Genomic DNA, 18,565 nt, shown 5'->3' on the forward strand with positions numbered 1-18,565 from the left:
GGGATTTTAGTCGACGCTGGAAGCTTCGCCTTCGTCGACGATGAAGCAGACGTCGACGGGAGCGTCGTCAGAAACGTCGTCGACGGTTTTGTGACAGAAGGTATTGACCTACCCATCGACGACGATGTTGTAGTAGTCGATGCCATGGAGAAAGTAGACGCCGTGGATGTCGAAATGGAGACTGTCGACATCGTCACAGGCAGGCCAGAAGACACCATAGCAGGCTTCTTGAAGTCTGTCATCTGAAGAGAAGGTCTCTGAGGCTTGACCTTATATTGACCCTCTGTGGACTTTGGCTTCTTGTGAGGAGGCGCAGCAGACTGACCTGGGGATGTCTGTCGAGGCCTTTTAGGAGAGGAGTGGAAGCTCCTGAAGGAACACTCACTCTCACCTGAGGAGACCAGCTGCTCTTTGTCCTTCATTCTCTGGAGCCACAGAAGTAAGCGCCCTTCCCTGTCCTTCAATGTCTTGACCGGGAGAGTGCGACAAATCTTACATTCCTTGGCAGAATGCTGAGGATAGAGGCAATACAAGCAGTCTTCATGCTTGTCCTCTATATGCAACCTCATTTTACTACAAGAGGCACAGCGTCTAAAAAGCCCTTTTTTAGGAGTAGTAGACATATTAAATACCAATACTCCTTTCCAATCTGAAACTTGAAGAGATAAAGGAAAAAAATCCAAAGATAAGGAAAAAACCTGAGCAGAGCTCAGTGGAGACTCCCTTAGCACGACGTGGTAGAAAATCTGAGGGACTAGGGCTCCTTCCAGGAAGGTGATGAGGGTGATAGTAGCTGATTGGCTCCTGGCCAAAGTTTGGTCCTTTTTACATAAGGACCTAGATAGGCTACTAATGTGAGGCCTCTGGCCTAGTACTAAGTATATGTCTATGTGACATTACTATAATTATTTACCGGGGACTCCCACCCCGACGACGGGGAATGATTCAGGCATGTGAATCTATGAAAGATACCCATAATACTGGATAATCTATCCCTTCCTCTGGTGAGTCTGGATATAGGTCTTGCCATTCCTCGGGACTCTCCTACCTTGTATGGATCTGGTTCGATCATTCCTTCCTCTTTCTCATATTGGAAGAATTCTACCTCAACTTCCTCCTATGATTCAGGTGTAAGCAGAAGGTCTAGGTCTGCCACCTAATGTTGTCCTCCTCTTGTGGAGGCTTTAGAGAGATTTTGTATTTCTTGAAGAATCAAACCATTTGCTTCCTTCTCATCAAAGCTTTCATTTGTACTTAGAGTAGCTGTTTTTATTCTCCTGATGTCTAGAGACTTTTGATTACCTTTGATAGTTACAGTTCTCTTCTTCAGCGTCTGGATTTCCTTGTTCCTCCCACGCTCTCAATCCCCTTTTGGTGTTGAGTCTGGATCCGAGGATAGGCCTTCAATGGTATCCTTTTGCTTGTATCTGTGGGATTCTTTCGAATTCTGCCTACCCTCGGGGGTCGAATGTTTCAGCATTGAGATTGTTTTAGCAAGCCTAGAGTCCAATGGTTTTGGCATGGTCGCTGTGCATCCTAAGTGAGTTACCTGCCATTTCTTTGTTTCAACGTCTTTGGGTGTTTTATTTCTCTGCGTCTTGATGAAATCTTCGACAGAGATCTTCCTTCCTCTACAAACTTGGTGCCTTGATGTGTCTGTTGTCACTTGACAACCACAAGTCCTTAAGGGATTCCTTCTTGCACTAGGAGGAAACCATCACATAGTGAGGGTTTCTTTCCAGTGCAAGAATGAATCCCTTCTATTAAGCCTACGTCTGCTTTTCCCTTGCCCTGAGGTCACAGTCTGAAACTTGGTGCATGCAGTGAACTTTGTGGTCCTTCGGTAGGAAGAGATTGCATATGTGTGGCAGTTGGGGCAAAATCTAAAAGTGGTATGCTCCATGCCCCTCGCTTGCTGCCCGACCCACGTGGTTGAAGTAGATGTTGTTTGTCCAAAACCGTTGGTGTTTTGTCAGTCTTGTGTTCGCTTTAGTGTTCCCTTGACATCCATCGGTAACTAGGCTGCAATTGCCCTTGTCTTTGATGTTTTTGTTTTCAGTGAAAACCTTTCCTCTCTGGCTCTGGAGGACTTGGCTGTGTTATCAAGCCCAATGGCGGAAAAAAGAATCTATCAGCACCCGGGCCACAAAGACCGAAGTCAGACAGTCTCAGTGGCAAGTGACAATGCAGTCCACCGTGGTTGGATGGACTACACAACAGTGGCATTACAAAGGGATTACAGCTCAAAGTTAGAAGGAAACCCCACAGTGAACCTTAGTACAGATGTGTATTCTGAGCCTCACAGAGAAAACAAGCAGCGCCAGTAGTAGGAATAAAGAGAAACCGGTGTCTCATTAACCCAACTGTGAAACAAGACATGATGCTGGGTCATACCAACACAAATAAATTAAGAAAAGAAGATAAATGCATTTACCAGAGAGATTGGTACCACTATCTATAATGCTTGGTAGAGTTTGCAGCAGATTAAAAAAAGTGTGGTAGCCTCATGTGAACAAATATCGGGCCTGGTTCCTGATCACATTGTCAAAGCACTATTATTCACAGCCAAATCCCCAGACACCATGAGATGTTTATATATAAATCTTGACCTTTTGAATAAAAAAAAAAATAAACAGACCATAAAAACTCAGTTTCAAATAGAAATACACATACATTACATACACATTTACGAGGACATATCTTTTTCCATTACAGATTGCCAGAACCAAATGAGGGGTGGGTTGTCGTATTATTCCTCTTTCTGTGATGTCATTTGGGGTGGGGGGAGGGGCAGGTCACATTAGGTTTCTTCCGATGACATCATCAATTTTGTTAATCAGGCACCCACCCAAACCGACAGTGCTATTTATGTTTTTTTTAAACAAAACTGTAGTCACTGAAATGTATTAAGGGGGAAACTATGCACTTGGCTTTTTTAGTATTGGATGAAGAACCATGTGTAACAAACAGTTTCCAACTGTGCTTTCCACCGAGGTTAGAGTAAAATATGCAAGAACGTAAGGCCTTACCTGTGGTTTCTGTTACAACTTCCAAATCAATTCCTTCAGGTTGGTCTTCAAACTTCTCCAGCTCAGATAGGGTAGGCTTCACTCCTTCAGTGATCTGAAGCACATATGGTACACAAAGTGTGCAGTTAGGTCCTGGCAATGTAGAACCCTTTCATCGACATTAAATGGGTCAAATGTTTATACTCACAACAGCAGACATGGCAAAGCTCTTGAACAAGAAACCTTTGCGGCTGTAACGATTGACCTCAAAAATAAGGAAATCTCCATCAGAGGTGACCTCTCCACCAAGGGACCTGAGTGGAAAAAGGATAGGTGTGTCACTAGGGGTGCAAAAAACCCAACTCTGGAAGCAAATGGTAGGACACTACGGGTATTAATTCCCATCTATACTTGATCATTATTTTCCAGATAAAGATTATGGACTCATGTATTTGTATTTATTTAGTGCTCACACCAGTTTGAACAAATTTTTACTTAGATTCTATAGTTAGTCCTAGAATAGCATGAAATCATTTGTGGAATGAGAATTCAGGGAATTGGAACAATTACCTGCAACTTTCAGACCAAAGTCACAGCCCATTTGCGTGTGACAATAAATTAATCCTTTCAAACAAGGAACTGTGCAATGATAGGTGAAGGTGGGGTACGTTGCAGCTGTGGAATAGGCAAACACAATCTTGGTCTGTAATCTTATTGAACCCTATTGTTTGATCCGTTGTTGTGTAGGAATCTAGGACCCTAGTGTAATTTTCCAGATTCATGCCCATATATAGGTATAAATTACTCGATCCTTATATAGGCATAGAAATCATTACCATATTTAGACTGAGCCTATGCAGCCCAAATACGGCATGGCTACTTCCACTAATTTCCGAGAATCAACAACGATTTCTTAGAAAAACCCGCCTTCAGCAGCTAGGGACTTCCCCTCGCCTGAATACTAATTTATCTAGGAAATCATGGAGTTTTCAAAGAACTGAGTCTTTGAGTGACATTATTATGTCCAATCATACGTCAAACTCGGCACCTTCAAGGTATAAATATAGCTACATTTGCCCAGACAAACACATGGTGGTTTGCAGCAGATCGACTACTTACTTGCCCGACGCCCTGCAGCAGCAAGTGCCGAAGGAAGCCGACCCTAAATTCAAAATTTAGGGGAGTGCATGTCACCAGAGAAGCAGATCCTGACGACCGAGGAGAAGAGGAGAAGAGAGGACACCAAAGAGCTGCAAAAGCAGAGGGAGAAGAAGCAGCTGAACTGCTATCAACCCTGCCGACCTGTCTGCATCCTTCGTCGAAAACTGTGCTAAAGTCGACTCGTCCTTCAGCTGTTGACTCCAGATACCTGGGAGGACTGCCTTCCTTTGAAAAAGACCCAAGACCTCCTGTGAGCAGCAAACCTGTTCTGAGGAAACTCCAAACGAGAAGACTCTGATGCCTCTGGAACCGCCAAAACGTGACACCTGAAGTCACCCTTGCACCCCTTGTCTGTGGCCCGAGTTGATGGCATACAGAAATTATAATAAAACTTTGATGGAAAAGTATATTAAAGATCCCAAGAAGGGGATCGATGGGTCTTGACGCTCTTGTCAAGACAAAAATCTGGATATCACTGGACCCATGACAAAAACTTCTTGGTTCCTTAATTATTTCCCTTAGTGTGCTGTCCGGCTGGGTTCAGCGCGCGGTTATTTTCCTAGGTAATGCGAATTACGTTTTGTGGTCTTTGTTGATTAAGATGGACCCAATTTGGGTGACCTCGCCTCCTTGGAGGTGGGCTCGGCTGGTCGGTTCTCCTCCAAAGTTGGTTGGTTCTGGACACCTCACTAAATCCGATGGCTTGGCGGATTACTGGCAACATTGGAAAATCCTAGGGCTTTGGGAGGCAAGCAGAGGTTCTCCCCTCTAAGGCCTGGGCAGATAGTATGGTCAAATGATACAAGTCCACCTGGGAGAGTTGGATGGGTTGAGGCTGGCAACGGATTTTGGATCCTATGGTTGCAAAAGTAGTTCAGGTCGCCAAGTTAGTTGTCCAGCCTGGTGGTGGACAGAATGGCTTACAGGTCGGTAAATTCTTTCTGTTTAGATATATAGGCAGGGCATGCCCCAATTGGCTGTGCGCCCCTGTATGAGAAGGTTGCTTCGAGAAGTCTGTCCCTCCCAAGCGATGAAACCCAGGTATCCTACTCTTTGGGACGTTAACTAGGTCTTTAATCTCTTTTTACCCTGGCAATCCAACAGGTTTTGTCACGGAAGGAGATGTCTGCAAAATTGGCCATGATTTTGTGCTGTGTGTCCCTGCAGAAGCGTCTCGGATGTATGAGCTCTCAACATTACAGGTAGGTTATTTACGCCAGAGGGGGTTTCCTTCCCAGTAACTAGGTGTACTAAATCCAATTCCAGAGTAATTTCTCACCCACCTTTTGCCGACTCTGCTTAGCTGTGTGATGTGCGATGCTTGAAATCATACGTAGACATAACAGAGGCGGTACACCCTTAGGAGAAATAACAGCTCCTCATCAATACAAAATGTTTGGGGCACATTCAGCTGAGGGAGGGGGGAGCGATGGATTCAAAAGCATTCCGTCTGGGTGCCCGTTTGGAGTCCATTATGAACGTGCCAGATTGGTCCTCGGACTCTAATTTAAGGGATTTTACAGTATGCCAGTGATGGATATAGCTCAACTGGTGGTGAGAAGTCTTTTAACTAGTGTAATCCTCGCCTCCGATCCTGGCATAGAATATAACATTTCCTAGCTTTCTAAACGGAAAGTTTAAATTCTTAAGGACATGACGGCAAGGATTATCCCACCCGGTGGGGTACCTCCACCTCCTCCATCCACCCCCACCCCCACCCCCCCAGTTACTAGAACGTTAAGCATTTGAAACATGTTGCCTCATACCATTTCATGCCTTTCACAAAGTGTTGATGATTTAGGCCTTGTTTTGTTGTGAAAAGGTTGCTAACTAAACTGTCTATATCATCAAGTTTGAATTGGTGACATATGCATTTGCATTCCCGGAGTTATATATTTGATTTTTTTTCCTTTCTCAATAGGTCGGATGGATCCAAGAAGGAATAAAGAGGATTCCATAGACTTGACTCGTGTGGAGAAAGAGGGAGCACAGAAAAAGGCAGAGGACTTTATATGGACATCGCTGCCTGATTAGATGATGTTATGGCCATGCTTCCCAGGTTTTTCTGTGAAAGTTACGTTTTTTTAATGGATATGGTTTAATAATGGCTGCTGTTTGAAAAGAGGTACCCGCTGGATGGGAAAATCCACACCTCCGTGCCAAAGAAGTCTAGTTTTGAGATTTCTTGGTCATTCACACTCCAAGTTATCATAACTTTCCAGTGATTGGAAACAATGTATATCAACACAGATTTTTCTTGTAGTTCAAAAGTGCTAACTGAGACACAAGACAAGGCTATGTAAAACAATTAAATAATCAGTATGAAAACAAGTTACTTACCTGTAACTGTAGTTCTCCAGTATTGGAAACTTTCATAGATTCACATGCCTGAATCATTCCCCGTCGTCGAGACGGGAGTCTCCGGTACATAAAAAAGCAATGCTTAGTAGTATAGCAAACTGAAAAGCGGCCTAGGCCCATTTCCCTTTTGAAACACCTAACCCTTGTTATGTAAAGGGGACCAAACTTTTCCCGGAACCAATCAGAGCTCCTCACCCTTTAGAACCCTCCTGAGAGAACCTTTTGCTCCTCAGATTTTCGCGCACTTGAGCATCAAAAACACTCTTCGTGCTAAATCCAAGGTGAGCCTCTCAGGGTAGGAGGGTGGGTCGCATGTGAATCTATGAAAGCTTCCAATACTGGAGAACTAGTTACAGGTAAGTAACTTGTTTTCTTACTCCAGTATTGGAGCTTTCATAGATTCACATGCCTGAATCAGAATAGCGAGCAGTAGCATAAAGCACATTTTTTTTATTATATAGTCACTTAATACAGCATAATTCTGTACATAGTTATTTTAGAATTCTGCATATCAATACTCCAATAACAATAGAAAAAATGTGCATTTGTATCAAAGATAAAAGGACGGAGGCATGCAAAGAGGGCTCACCGTTATTGGATAATGTTTCTCAGCACCGCTTCTCCCACTGCCACATCTGTCTCTGCAGCTGCTTCCAAGCAGTAGTACCTGGTGAAGTTGTGCGTAGAACTCCAGATCGCTGCCCTGCAGATATCCTGAATCGGCACTCCTGCAAATAACGCAGTGGAGGTGGACACTGCTCTTGTTGCATGAGCACAAACTCGTGCGTTCAGAGGTTTCCCAGCAGCGTGGTGACAGAGCACAAACTCGTGCATTCAGAGGTTTCCCAGCAGCGTGGTGACAATATACTATAGCACTGGAAATCCATCTGGCAATCCCACGTTTCGGTAAAGGAAAGTCCTTCCTGGGTGCGCTGAAAGCGACAAAAAGCTGCGAAGACTTGCGAAAGTGTTTAGTCTTTGAATAGAATATGAGACATCGCTGGACGTCCAGCGAATGTAGAACTCTTTCCGCTGCTGTTGTTGGTTGTGGAAAGAAACGTTTTAAAACTAATGGCTCATTCAAATGAAAGTCAGTTGATACTTTACGGATACATTTCGGATTAGTTCTGAGAATCATCCTGTCCTCTTTAAATTGCAGAAAAGGGTCTTGAATTGTGAGAGCCTGCAATTTCCCCACTCTTCTGGCCGAAGTTAGAGCGATGAGAAGCGCTACCTTCCACAATAGGAATTTGAGATCTGCCCTGTGTATATGCTCGAAGGGCTGCTTCATTAATTGTGAAAGGACTATATTCAATCGCCAAAGAGGTGGAGGAGGCTTTATTGGAGGAAAAACTCGGAATAATACCTTCATGAATTGTTTAACAATTCTTGCCGACCATGAGGATGGTCCCGAAGCAGTCCTTCTGTAGCGTGATATTGCAGCTAAATGTACTTTTATAGATGCGTGAACCAAACCCGACTTAGCTAAAAGCAAGATGTATGGAATAATCTCATGAGGTGCCGAATTCAAAGGATGAACGTTACTTCTTTGACACCAGAGACAAAATCTCTTCCACTTCATTCTGTAGGTTTTGTTCGTACTATCCGCCCTGGCCTTGGAGAGGATATCTTTACATTCTTCTGAGATGTTTAGATGCTGAAATTCACAGTGCTCAGGAGATAGGCCGCTAAGCACAAGGATCTTGGGTCCGGATGGAGCACTTGTCCCTGGGACATCGTCAGAAGCAATGATATTGGTTGGAGGCGAATCGGATGGACCTTCGAAAGCAGCAGAAGCTCAGTTAATCATTGTTGTCTGGGCCACCATGGGGCTATTAGAATTAGTCAGCACAGTTCTTTCTTGATCTTCACAAGCACTCGCAGCAGCAGGGGAATTGGAGAAAAGGCATAGGCAAAGACGCCTGACCATGCCATCGAAAACGCATTCCTCCAAGATCCCCGTTGGGGAAGCCAGCTTGCGAAGAACCAGCATTTTCTGTTCTCCGCTATTGCAAAGAGGTCTACTGTTGGTTCTTCCCATCTTTGATAAAAATGTTTTTCAGGACTCCTTGGTCCAACTCCCACTAGTGGCAGGACGATTTGAGCCTGCTGAGAGTATCTGCCTTGATGTTTTGATCCCCTGGGAGGTGTTCTGCTGTTATGAATATCCTGTGTCATAGCGCCCATTCCCATATGTCCTGGGCTTCCTGAGAGAGGGAGAGTGATCTTGTTCCTCCCTGCTTGTTTAAGTAGTGCATTGCAGTTGTGTTGTCCGTTCTTATCAACACAGATGATCCCCTTATCCTTGGCAGGAAAGCTAGCAATGCGAAGCGGACTGCTCTCAGTTCTAGTAAGTTTATGTGTAGTTGTTGCTCGTGCAACTTCCAGTGACCGCTGACTTGAAGGAACGCTCCCCATCCTTCTAGGGACGCATCTGTTGTCACTATCAATGGGGCTGGAATTGTGAGGAATGAAAGACCCTGCGAGACATTTAGTTTTCAGGTCCACCATGCCGCTGCTTGAACCATGACCGGCATGACTTGGACAACATCCTCGAAGGATCCCTCCACTTGAGGCCATTGCAGATCTAGTTGCTCTTGCAACAGATGCATTCTTAACCTGCAGTGAGGTACAAGGGGAATGCAAGATGAGATTGTTCCCAGTAATGACTTGTACTTGCGTACTCAAAGACACTTTCTTTTTGTAAAGTCTTGAAGAGAGAAATAATTTTCAGCTGCCTTTCTTTGGAGGGGAACGCCTTGTTTCTCTCTGTATCCAGGATTGCCCCCAAAAAAGTGATGTTTTTCGTTGGTTGAAGGGATGACTTTTCGTCGTGTAGAGTCAGACCTAGCCTGGCAAACAACTCCACGCAAGCCTTTGATGATGCTCGGGTTAACACTGCTGATGGTGTCTTGACTAGCCAGTCGTCGAGGTAGGGAAATCCTTGGTGTTTGTCGTCTTAGAACCGCAGCCACTGGAGCCAGGCATTTCGTGAAAATTCTTGGGGCTGATTTCAGGCCGAAGGGCAGTACCTTGAATTGGTAATGTTCTCCGGCTACCATGAACCGAAGGTACTGCCTGTGTGAAGGATGGATGGGGTTATGAAAGTATGCATCCTGTAGGTCTAGTGTGGTCATATGGTCTCCTGGGTTCAACAGTAGAAGGATGTCTTGCAGAGAAACCATCCTGAAAGCTTGCTTTTTGAGATAGGTGTTTAGGAATCTGAGGTCCAGAATAGGCCGCCATTGAAGGATGTTTTTCTTGACGAGAAAAAAAAAAGCGGGAGTTAAACCCCCCTCCCCTCTGGGAGTTCGGTACCGGTTCTATTGCTTCCTTTCGGAGCATTGTCCGAATCTCCTCCCGCATTTGATGTAAATGCTTGACCTTCTGATGTATCGGCGGTGTACGAGGGGGTTTCTGTAGAAATTCTAGAGTGTGACCGAATTGAAAAATGTTGAGGACCCATTGGTCCGTAGTTATCTGTTGCCAATTTTGAAAATTATGAGCAATCTTTCCACACAGGAGAACATGTGATCTCAGAGCAATCGGTGTAGCCGGAATTAGTAGGTCGTCATGGTCGTCGGGTGTTGTCCGGCCCCCGACGACCTCCTTTACCTCTCAGAGTCGATTTTGTGTAGCCTCCTGACTGGCGCTGTGTATACTGCTAGCGATTGGGCTGGGATGAGGTGGAGTAAGAGGAATATCGACCCAGTTGGTATCCTCCCCTGTAAGATGATTGACCTCTACCTTTAGAGCCTCGAAAATGAACTTTCCTTTATTGTAGAGTTCCCAATGACTTAGCCGTATCCGTACCTTTTTTGATACTCTGTAGTGCATCATCTATATGCTTGCCAAATAGATCTTTACCGTTGAAAGGAAGGTCCCAAATTTTATTCTGGACTTCGGGTCTAAATGCTGTCGCCCTCAACCATCCTTGCCTGCGTAGTACCGCAGCTCCTCCCAGAGATCTGAATGCCGTGGTCGCTATGTCCATAGCGAGAACTATGACTTCGGCCGAAGTCCTCTCCCTTTCTTGCAGAATTTTTCTGGCTCCTTGTCTCTCCGTCTCCCGTATATGGTCTATGTAAGGCGAAAGGTCGCACCACATTTGCCTATCGTATCTCCCTAGAATGGCCAGGGCATTCGCAGCTCTCACTAATAGGGCCAACATAGAGGAAAATCTCTTCCCCGCATTGTCCAGCCTTCGACCCTCCCTGTCCGGAGGTGCTGTAATAGGAGCTGACTAAATTCTTGATTTTTGCTGAGCTGCTTGGGTAATAACTGAGTCCGTCTAGGATGACCTAAAAGACAAGCTGGAGCATCTGAAGGCGCCTTTTATTTTTTGTCCAACCTGGCGAGCACCGGAGTCACTGTAGCTGGTGCTTCCATGATCTTCTTGCCTTCTTCGCAAAGATGACTTACAATCGGTAAGGATCGAACTGTCCTACGATAGGGTTCCTTGAAGTCATACAAGAAACATTCTGCCTTATCCTCTGCCATGGTAAGTGCGAATCTTTTAGTGGCTCTCTCCATTAAGTTATGAAACCCACCTATGTCCTCAGGTGGAGAATCAACAGGCTTTGGAGACGGAGAAGAAGGTGACGGAATGAGATAATCGTCCCACTCTGCTAGGGTCCGTGATCTCTCCATCTTCCTCCTCATCTGTGGTCCTTGGGTCTTGACCAGATCTCAGTGGTGCAGATCTTGGGAGGGGTTCCGGTAAGATGTCCCGCATACGCACTGGTGTACTTGGTACTGAGCGTGGTTGAGGCGTAGCCTCTGTAATTTCCCTTGAGGCTTGAGGCACATGATATCTCCTCCTATAACCCTCTAAAATGAATTGTAGATCTTTTAACAAAGAAGATGGTACTCTCGTCATCTCTTCCTGATGTTCCTGGCGGTATTGTTGCTGAGGACGCTCTTGAACTTCATATTCATCTGAATCCTCCTCTTGGTACTTTAACAGCAACTGAGATGGGCTACTAGCATAACCAAAAGGGCCGCCATCATCTTCGTCCCCTTCCGAATCCTCTTCCTCCAGAAGGTGAGATGGTACCAGAGGCGACACCTTACTTGGAGAAGTAAGTTCTGGCGTAATTGTCCTTTTCCAGGTCAAAAACCTATTTTCTGGTGTTTTTTTCCTCGTCGACTGGCTCGCCGTCGAAATTGTCGACGATATCATCGTCGTCGTCGTTACCGTTGTTGCCGTGGACGATCCCGTCGTCACTGCCGTGGACGACGTGGTTGTAGTCGTAGCCGCCGACCTCAGTGTAGACACGGCGATAAAGCTCTTGAAACAGCTTTTACCTCCGGTTTCTTCAACGTTATTTTCCTCGTCGACGCTCCCGTCGACGATGCAGATTTCTCCACTTTCTCCTCAGAAGGTGTGGAGGATGGTTTCTTGACAGAAATCTTGAACTTGGGGGTAGATTTTGAGGGCTCTGAACTAGTTTTCTTGGTATGTTTAACCCCCGAAGCATGACCCTTCTTGTCCTTCTCTTTGCCTGAAGGAGATTTTGAGGGACTGCGCCATGAAGACCCTGGGTGGTCTTTTTAAGGGCCTTCTCAGGTCTTTCCCCTGAGGTATGAGCCTGAGGAGATCTGCTCCTTTTCTGAGATCTCCTGGAAAAAGAGGACTTCTCCTCACTGTCACTGGATAAGATCTCCTTCCTAGCTTTCCCCTTTTGAAGTCAGAGTAGAAGCCTTTCTTCATGGTCCCTCAAAGTTTTATTGGAAAAGGTACGACATACCTTGCAATCCTTTGCCTGATGGCCTGGATAAAGGAAGTAGATGCAGTCTTTATGAGGGTCGTCTGTATAGAGCCTTTTTTCTCCTCGTCAGCCATGGAAGAAGAGGGAGAAATAGTCTGAAGTATTCCAAATAATTAAATCTGGAGAAGGAAAAACACTCAGGTCCAATCCCAATAGAATATACTGAAGAGTTTGAGCAGAGCTCAAAGGAGACTCCCTAGCACAACGTGCAGTAGAAAATCTGAGGAGCAAAAGGTTCTCTCGGGAGGGTTCTAGAGGGTGAGGAGCTCTGATTGGTTCAGAGAAAAGTATGGTCCCTTTTACATAACAAGGATTAGGAGTTGCCAAAGGGAAATGGGCCTAGGCCTCTTTTCAGTTTGCTATACTACTAGGCATTGCTTTTTTATGTACCGGAGACTCCCGTCTCGACGACGGGGAATGATTCAGGCATGTGAATCTATGAAAGCTCCAATACTGGAGTAATAAATGTATCCGCTTCACTATCTGCCATCCACCCCAGGCAGCACGTCAGCACCTCCACAGGCCCCATGATTCCCATTCCTGCCCTAAGACTTACAACATGCACAGTAGAACTTGCAGCACAATACAAAAGAAAGTTAGAAAATGGCAAAAGGTTCACCTCAACAATACTACTACCCTTGACAATGTGAATCTTACATCCAAGCCTACGCTTTTCATAGCCCATGATAATTTAAAAAAAAGCTGGTTCAGGGTGCTGGATTGCCTGCACCTCAACAGACAGCTTAAAAATAAAAAATAAAGGCACTAGTCAACATATAATCCAATCACTTACCCTTAACAACTAACTCGCAAGCCATTTATTTACTTTAGCAGATACAATAGGCCACTCACCTAATTTTTTCGGCATCGAAGAGCCTCTGTGGAGGCCTCTTGAACTTCTTCCTTTTGGAAAACCAGTCTTTCTGAAATAAAAGGATCACAAGTAAACGTTATTCACCACAGTGACTACTTTGGTTCCAATGAGATAGTGACTGCACTGAAAGTTTGAGAAAGTAATTCCTCGCATAGTGCAGACAGCTGTGAACCCCCCCTGTGCCCATCTCTCCAAATTTCTGGTCACCATATCTAGCATCACCCAGGCCAACATTACTCCCCCACAAGACTATACTGGACTGGGGGTACACTGAAATTGAACCATCATTTATACTGGATATTGGCTTATCTCCCTGGCTATAGGACGCAGACTGCTGGCACCAGTATTTAGATGTACAAGAGGCACAAGTCTTTTTTACCTGCATCCCTGGAAGATCTACATACGGACTTCCATAGTTATATCCGTTAACTTACTTTAACTGGCATCATTCACTTCTCCTGCTTAAGTGCAGTTTGAGTAAGCTATATGCTGTATGTTATAAGGACACATAAGTTGCATGGAATATAGCCCTAATAAGGTAATTTTCTGATTTTTGTAATCTCTGGGAATGTGGCACGCTGCACTAACAGTCCATGCTGTCTGCGCTACAGAGATTCTAAGGTATGCTCACATGGATGGATTTGGTCTGGAATACACATTCTATTCAAAGCTGTCTGGCAGCATCACCAGAGTAGCTTCTTGTGAGCTCAACAGTGCAAAGCAGCAGTCCACTGTCAAAGATGTCTACATGGAGATACTCAAACCATATCCATGTGGACAGCTGTTGTGTGTGTATACACACACACACACACACACACACACACACACACACACACACACACACACACACACACACACACACACACACACACACACACACACACACACACACACACACACACACACACACACACCTCATTAGGGGTCTGCAAAAATGGTCCCTGCTCCAGTTGGCTAGACCGTTTGAATCTGAAAGTAGCACTCTTTAGCGTCACTAGAGCTCAAGAAATGCCCAAATTAACTGATAAATACTGGTTCTCTGCATCTTGTACTTTCAACATGATTTGAATTCAATGTGAAGGTCGACAGCACCAGCTGATAGGAATCATCATGTGGCGAGACTGAGGAGCACAGACACTGAAGTTAAAAGGATGGAGACAGGGTCCCCTTTAGAAAGTCCATGAGGGCCATGTTAGCAAAGAACTGCTTAATTGTACCCATGTTTTGTATTCTTGTGTTTGACATCAGTCCCATTGGAATCTGTTGTGAAAGTCCACACTTTGCACAACGGCTGTGTGTGAAGAGGGCTGTGTGTGAAAAGAAGCCTGAAAGTAAAGAAAACCAAAGTGGTTCTGAAACCACAAACAGTGGATCCACAAAACCTCTTGTATAAAATTGGGATCCAAACCACCTATCTTGGTTATATTTCTAAGTTCTTTTATGACCAAGGAAAGGAGTGGTCTACAGAGTACTCAAACAAGGACTTGTGTCTGCCTAAAAGCCAGCATCGCAGAGGTGAGCGGGCATCAAATGATGTCTGATCCTTCGGCTGACGGAGCAGAGGGTCTGCCTAGAAGTCTGTCTGATGAGTGTGAGAGGGAAGGAGTGTGCTTGGCCTTGCAATGGGAGACACGGTCCATGGGGAAGGCCAGCTTGTTCCAGATGTGGGAATAGCCAGGGAGAGTGAGTAAATACCAAGGAGCAAGCCAGGAATGACCTATCTAGAAGGGGCACCACGATCCCCCAAATGGTTTGCAATGTGAATCGCATCAAGCCTTCTACAAAAATCAACCACTGAGCAAAATCCGCAGTCCCTCTTGGCTAAAACACTGGAACTGGTGCATCGGAGACCGAACTGACCTGTGCTACCAAGGTGTGTAATTTGCCTGAAGGCCTGCATCCCGCTGAAGCAACTATTAAAGTCAAGATTAGCACAGAGGTCGCACATGCCAAACCAGCATCCCTCAAATCCATGGCCTAGGAAGGACACAACTGCAAAAGACTGGAAGCTGCAGAAGAGGGTTGCAGCAGCAAGATCGTAAAAGTATCCAAGTCCCCAGCCACAGTACGGTTGCAGCACAGACAGCTTTAAAGTCACAGTTGAAGCAGAACAACTGCATGAGTCTGTCTAGCACCCTCCAAGACTGTGGCTGCCAAACCAGGTAACTGCAGGGCTGCAAACCATGTGAGAACGAGAGGCAGAGAAGCAGACAGAAGCCTGCTGTATGAATTAAGACTTTTTAAATGCCAAAATCGCACACTCACAAGGACAAGTTACTTGCCTTTGGTAACGCCTTATCTGGTTGAGACATGATCTAGCCGCAGATTCCTTATCTTTGAATTTCGCAGGCATCAGACTGGATTGGGAGGATTTTTCTACGAGCTATACCCCTGCGTGCCAGTAGGTGGAGTTGGTCAGCTACATGTGAACGTTGTCGGTGTCGTCTTCGCCGTTGTGACGTCCACGTCACCTATATAGGCACCACCTCAGCGTGCTAACATCATTTACTTTTCACGACTTTCCATGCTAGAAGCGCAGAGCCATGAAGTGTACTGACACCTGTGTGTTTTTGATCCACTAGGAACCTTACAGGAATCAGCCCTGACCCTCAAATCCTGTCTAAAGGTGTGGAGGATGGATGGGTCAGTAAGGAATCTGCAGCTAGGTCAGTTCTCTACCCGATAAGGTGTTACCGAAGATAATTAACTTGTCCATCTGATAGAGACATCTAGCCACAGAATCCTTACCTTTGAATAGATACCCAAGCAACACCATCCCAGGCGGAGGGACTGCAGACAAGTCTTGACCAGAAAGTCCTGCAGGACAGAGCAGCCAAAAAGTCAATCCCTATGGACTTGACTGCGCAGGCAGTAGTGCTTGGTAAACATGTGCAGGGATGCCCATAATTTTGCCTGACAAATGTCAAGGACTGAAACGTCACGTTGCAACGCCATGGTAGCAGCCTTTGCTCTGGTGGAGTGAGCCCTTAAGCCTTGAGGTGGCTGCTTTTTTGGCCAGAGCGTAGCAAATTGTTATGCAGAAGACAACCCATCACAAGATAGTCTTCTTCTGCACTGCCCGACCTTTCTTTGTTCCAACGTACACCACAAAGAGTCAGTCGTCCACCCGGAACTGTTTAGTTAAATCAAGGTCGAGCATATCGCTTTTTCTTTGGTCTAGACAGTGGAGTTGCTCTCTTCTTTAGAGGGGTGCGGAGGAGTGTAGAGAGTGGGCAGGGTGACAGATTGCCCTACATGGAATGGTGTTACCACTTACAATAAGAACAAGCATTTACAATGCAATGGTCTCGGCAGCATTAAAGGTAGAGCTATTGGCATTGCTCATTATTTTTTTAAATCATAAATAAATGGCATTGTCATTTACATTGCCAATAGCTTCATCACGTGCATATGCAAGACCTATTGCATTAGCACCCACACACACAGTAAGTAGTAGAGTGAGAAGTCGATAGTGAGTAGGAGAGAGTTATTAGTAAAGAGTATTAGAGCGCGCAACAGAGCTATGTGAATAATAACAGCTGTGAGCCCGTGCCTGAGGTGCATCATCTGAGCTGTGTGAATAATAACAGCTGTGAGCCCGTCCCTGAGGTGCATCATCAGAGCTGTGTGAATAATAACTGTGTCAGCCCGTGCCTGAGGTGCATCATCAGAGTTGTGTGAATAATAACAGCTGTGAGCACCTGCCCGAGGTGCATCATCAGAGCTGTGTGAATAACTGCGTCAGCCACGTGCCGGAGGTGCATTATCAGAGCTGTGTGAATAACTGCGTCAGCCCCGTGCCCGAGGTGCATCATCAGAGCTGTGTGAATAACTGCGTCAGCCCCGCGCCCGAGGTGCATCATCAGAGCTGTGTGAATAACTGCGTCAGCCCCGCGCCCGAGGTGCATCATCTGAGCTGTGTGAACAACTGCGTCAGCCCCGTGCCCGAGGTGCATCATCAGAGCTGTGTGATTAACTGCGTCAGCCCCGTGCCCGAGGTGCATCATAAGAGCTGTGTGAATAACTACGCCAGCCCAGTGCCAGAGGTGCATCATCAGAGCTGTGTGAATAACTGCGTCAGCCCCGTGCCCGAGGTGAGTTATTAGCTCTACCAACAACTTTAATTTGATTTAAAAAAATGAAATTAATACTTTCAATACTGTGCCACGAGCATGGGAATATTAGCTGCGTTTAATAAGCAAAGCATGGAGGTGCTGGAGTAAATGAGAAGTACAAATGTACTCTGTGATGCACGCTGTTGAATAATTGAAGACACACCAGCAATCAGTCGGATCGAAATAGTTGAATAATTATATACCGGTGGCTGTGTCAACACAATTGTTGTTCACATTATCAGTGGTCAGTAAAGACACACAAAAGGAAACGAGTGCACTCTGGGGAAACAATACGGCCGAAAATAAATACAATCAAACTGCTGCTAAATGTAAATGAGATTCCATCATCAGAGCTGTGTGAATAACTGCGTCAGCCCCGTGCCCGAGGTGCATCATCAGAGCTGTGTGAATAACTACGTCAGCCCCGTGCCCTAGGTGCATCATCAGAGCTGTGTGAATAACTGCGTCAGCCCCGTGCCCGAGGTGCATCATCAGAGCTGTGTGAATAACTGCATCAGCCCCGTGCCCGAGGTGCATCATCAGAGCTGTGTGAATAACTGCGTCAGCCCCGTTCCAGAGGTGCATCATCAGAGCTGTGTGAATAACTACGTCAGCCCGGTGCCCGAGCTGAGTTATTAGCTCTACCAACAACTTTAATTTGATTTTTAAAAGCAAAATGAAATTAATGCTTTCAATACTGTGCCAAGAGCATGGGAATATTAGCTGCATTTAATAAGCAAAGCATGGAGGTGCTGGAGGAAATGAGAAGCACAAATGTACTCTGTGATGCACGCTGTTGAATAATTGAAGACACAGCAGCAATCAGTCGGATCGAAATAGTTTAATAAATATATACCGGTGGCTGTGTCAACACAATTGTTGTTCACATTATCAGTGGTCAGTAAAGACACACAAAAGGAAACGAGTGCACTCTGGGGAAACAATACGGCCGAAAATAAATACTATCAAACTGCTGCTAAATGTAAATGAGATTCCATCATCAGAGCTGTGTGAATAACTGCGTCAGCCCCGTGCCCGAGGTGCATCATCAGAGCTGTATGAATAACTGCGTCAGCCCCGTGCCCGAGGTGCATCATCAGAGCTGTATGAATAACTGCATCAGCCCCGTGCCCGAGGTGCATCATCAGAGCTGTGTGAATAACTGCATCAGCCCCGTGCCCGAGGTGCATCATCAGAGCTGTGTGAATTACAGCGTCAGCGAATTCTTGTTTTCTACTCCCAGTTTGATAGACCACCATCAATCACGTTGACCCA

At 45.6% G+C, this 18,565-nt stretch overlaps 1 protein-coding gene across 2 annotated transcripts in view; it reads right to left on the reverse strand.

Moving 5' to 3' along the window:
* Positions 1 to 18,565, reverse strand: part of SUPT5H (SPT5 homolog, DSIF elongation factor subunit) — a 324,989-nt gene that overhangs the window by 100,340 nt on the left and 206,084 nt on the right. For both annotated transcript variants that reach the window (XM_086938709.1, XM_086938710.1), the window contains exons 12-14: positions 13,154 to 13,224; positions 3,217 to 3,322; positions 3,030 to 3,123 (exon numbers count right to left, since the gene is read on the reverse strand). In XM_086938709.1, coding sequence (XP_086794835.1) covers positions 3,030 to 3,123; positions 3,217 to 3,322; positions 13,154 to 13,224 — 271 coding nt within the window. The remainder of the gene's footprint in view (positions 1 to 3,029; positions 3,124 to 3,216; positions 3,323 to 13,153; positions 13,225 to 18,565) is intronic.

Source organism: Lissotriton vulgaris, chromosome 9, assembly GCF_964263255.1.
Source record: "Lissotriton vulgaris chromosome 9, aLisVul1.2, whole genome shotgun sequence".
Classification (NCBI taxonomy): Eukaryota; Metazoa; Chordata; class Amphibia; order Caudata; family Salamandridae; genus Lissotriton; species Lissotriton vulgaris.